This window comes from Aplysia californica, unplaced genomic scaffold, assembly GCF_000002075.1.
Source record: "Aplysia californica isolate F4 #8 unplaced genomic scaffold, AplCal3.0 scaffold00083, whole genome shotgun sequence".
NCBI lineage: Eukaryota > Metazoa > Mollusca > Gastropoda > Aplysiida > Aplysiidae > Aplysia > Aplysia californica.
Genome location: NW_004797353.1, coordinates 1,012,925 through 1,015,688, shown reverse-complemented (window position 1 = coordinate 1,015,688; position 2,764 = coordinate 1,012,925). Strand labels below are relative to the sequence as shown.

Below are 2,764 nucleotides of genomic sequence, written 5' to 3'. Positions count from 1 at the left end.
GGGTAATTTTTTCTTTTTGTTTTTCTTTTGTAAATATCAAAGTTTGCCTCTCAGTCAAGGCTTGCCCTTTTTTGTTTGTTGTTGGTTTTTTTAATCACATTGGCCATTCATTGTATTTTGTTTCAGTAAGCGTTTTACGGCACTTGCAGAACAACTAAGTCATATAAGTACCGAAGATAGGAGGTGCTCCAAGAAAGTAACCAACACCAAAAAGGAGAAGAGATAAGGACGATATGTTATGCTTAATTTATATTTAAAAAACGGATGTAACCGCTCCAGAGCACCAGCCAATCAAACACATTAACTGTTTAAGTTCAACGCCCCACTCAGCACTTACGGATTATTTTAAAAGCGGGACCTATAAACATTTTAACAACATCTCTCTTTCTTTTCTTTTTCTCTCGCAGTCATCATTCCAGGATGTATACGAGGAGGGCGACAGCATGCTCTACTTCGACTTCGTCGCCAACGGTCTCATCACCGTCTTCATCATCTCCAGCACCTGGCTCATCGTCGTCATGGCCGCAGAACGCTACATCGCCGTGTGCCACCCGCTCCGGGCCCGGAAACTCATCTCTTTACGTCGCACACGCATCAGCATCATCGTCGTCTTCTTCATCTGCGTCATGGCGACGATTCCCATTTTCCTCGAGCGTCGCATCGACGCCGTGTCCTGCCCAGACGGTAGACGGGTGTACCGCCTGGTGCAACGCTCGGAGGACTCCGTCAAGGTCCGCCGTATTCTCTGGGCGGTCTGCTTTGACTTTATTCCGTGCGCGGCACTCGTGTACTTCAACCTGTGCCTCATTCTACAAATACGCAAGGCCAAGCGACTCCGCGACGAGATGGCACCGAAGCACGCGGTGCTCAGATACGAGAGTGCCCGGGTGTGTTTACATCCCAAAGACTGTCGGAACTCGGACGAGGAGTCCGGCATGGATAATAACGGTACAGCGAAACACACGGACCAGACAAAACTGTCCAACAAAACGTACATAGGCAGGGGTAGAAGCCCCCACCAACAGCAGCAGCAGTCTCAGAAACAACAGCACAATCGACAGGTGGGCCGGCATCAGTTCCGAGCGTCTGGTCCCCGGAGCGCGGCGTCCGGGAGGTATTCACATTTCGTGGCCTTCGCCAACGGCAAGGAGAAAAGCTCTAAAAGCAGCAGCGGCCTCCACTCGAGCCACACAGACGGCACGAGCTCAGCAGACTCGGCCTACAGACCAACGGTCAGCCAACGCCAGGAGCTGAACCGCAACGGGAGAACAGTCAATTTCCGGGAGGGTGGTACCTCCCGATTCGGTGCTATGGCCGTGAGCAGCAGCGGGAGCAGCGTCATGAAAAAACGTCCTTCCGACAGTGCGCTGAACAGCGTCACAGCCACCCTTGTAGCGGTGGTCATATTGTTCCTTATCCTCGTCTCACCCTCAGAGCTACTCAAGTTCTCTGTGGGATACGCCTTGACGGACAGCCATCAGAAAAAAGTGGTGACCTACGTGACCAACTTCATGCAAGTCCTCAACTTCTCGCTCAACTTCGTGCTCTACTGCGCTGTCAACAAAACGTTTAGGCACACGCTAAAGGGACTCATCTGCTGCTGCTGGCTCTCAATACGACGATGAGACGCCTCAGTTCATCGAAATTGCTAACAGCACACTGATAAGTCATACGAAAACAGAACAAAAAAGTCTCGACCAAACATAGACCAACGTTTTGATTATGACATGATGTCCAGAAACGTGTACAAACTATAATATTGTTAACAAAATGTGAATTCTGACTCGTATCGATGTGTTAATTGTTGTCTACATTTTGATGTATGGATTGCCTGCTTCATCGTGTTGCCTTGAGAGTGAGATTTACAAAAACTGTCAGAATATTATACTTCAAAATTTACTGAATGCGAACTAATTCACAAGGACAGTCCTTGGATTTCTGGACGGGAATATATAACATTATTATGAAACAATATTTTAAAAGACATCCTACTCGATTCGTCATTATTTAAACAGTAGCGTAGAATCAATACTTCAAAGCAAGATAAATTACTACTCGTAGATCTTAAGTAAAGAACGTTTTGAAAGAAAACAAAAAGATGCCCACATTCTGCTTTTCTTACTTGACTGCACTCAACATGGATTTTCCGTTTGCTGTTTTGAGCTTCCGCCCTTGTTTACCGGGGCACTAAATCCATACAATGTCGGCACAGCCACGGAGGAGCTAACGCTTTGATCTCAGTTCTTTTCTCATTGACAACCACGGTGGAGCCAAGAAAAAGCATATTTTACTGCATGAATAGGTACATGAACTCCAGGTTTTGTTAGCGTAAAGGGTCGGAAACCGAATGATACAGAAAAAAGACAAAAGTTCGGATGAAAACACCAAAACCCTAACTTTAATCTGACACTTATCATCTCAACCCTCACTCTGCAACCTTAAAATAAAGCATTGGTGCACTCAGCCACTCCGCCACAGTGTAGACTAAGATTCACCACAAACAAGATAATGCTGCTATCGAAACATCTAAAGATTCATGAGTATTTGGCTCCTCCGCGGTGTCGACAAGGAGAAACACGATAGCTCCTCCGCGGTGCTTCCCGCCATGTCATAATAATTGTATGTTTCATGCTGACAATAAAATCTCCATATTTGTTTCTATGTAAGACGGCTCTTTTGTGATGTATTGGCGGAGACGTAAGTCCCGGTACCGGTGTGTGTGTGTGTGTGTGTGTGTGTGTGTGTGTGTGTGTGTGTGTGTGTG

General features: G+C 46.6%; 1 protein-coding gene across 1 annotated transcript in view; it reads left to right on the top strand.

Moving 5' to 3' along the window:
• The window catches only part of LOC106011274, a 35,119-nt gene extending 32,453 nt beyond the window's left edge, over positions 1-2,666 (top strand). The window contains exon 3 of the mRNA XM_035968799.1: positions 331-2,666. Coding sequence (XP_035824692.1) covers positions 331-1,625 — 1,295 coding nt within the window. The 3' untranslated portion in view covers positions 1,626-2,666. The remainder of the gene's footprint in view (positions 1-330) is intronic.
• The last annotated feature ends 98 nt before the right edge of the window (positions 2,667-2,764 follow it).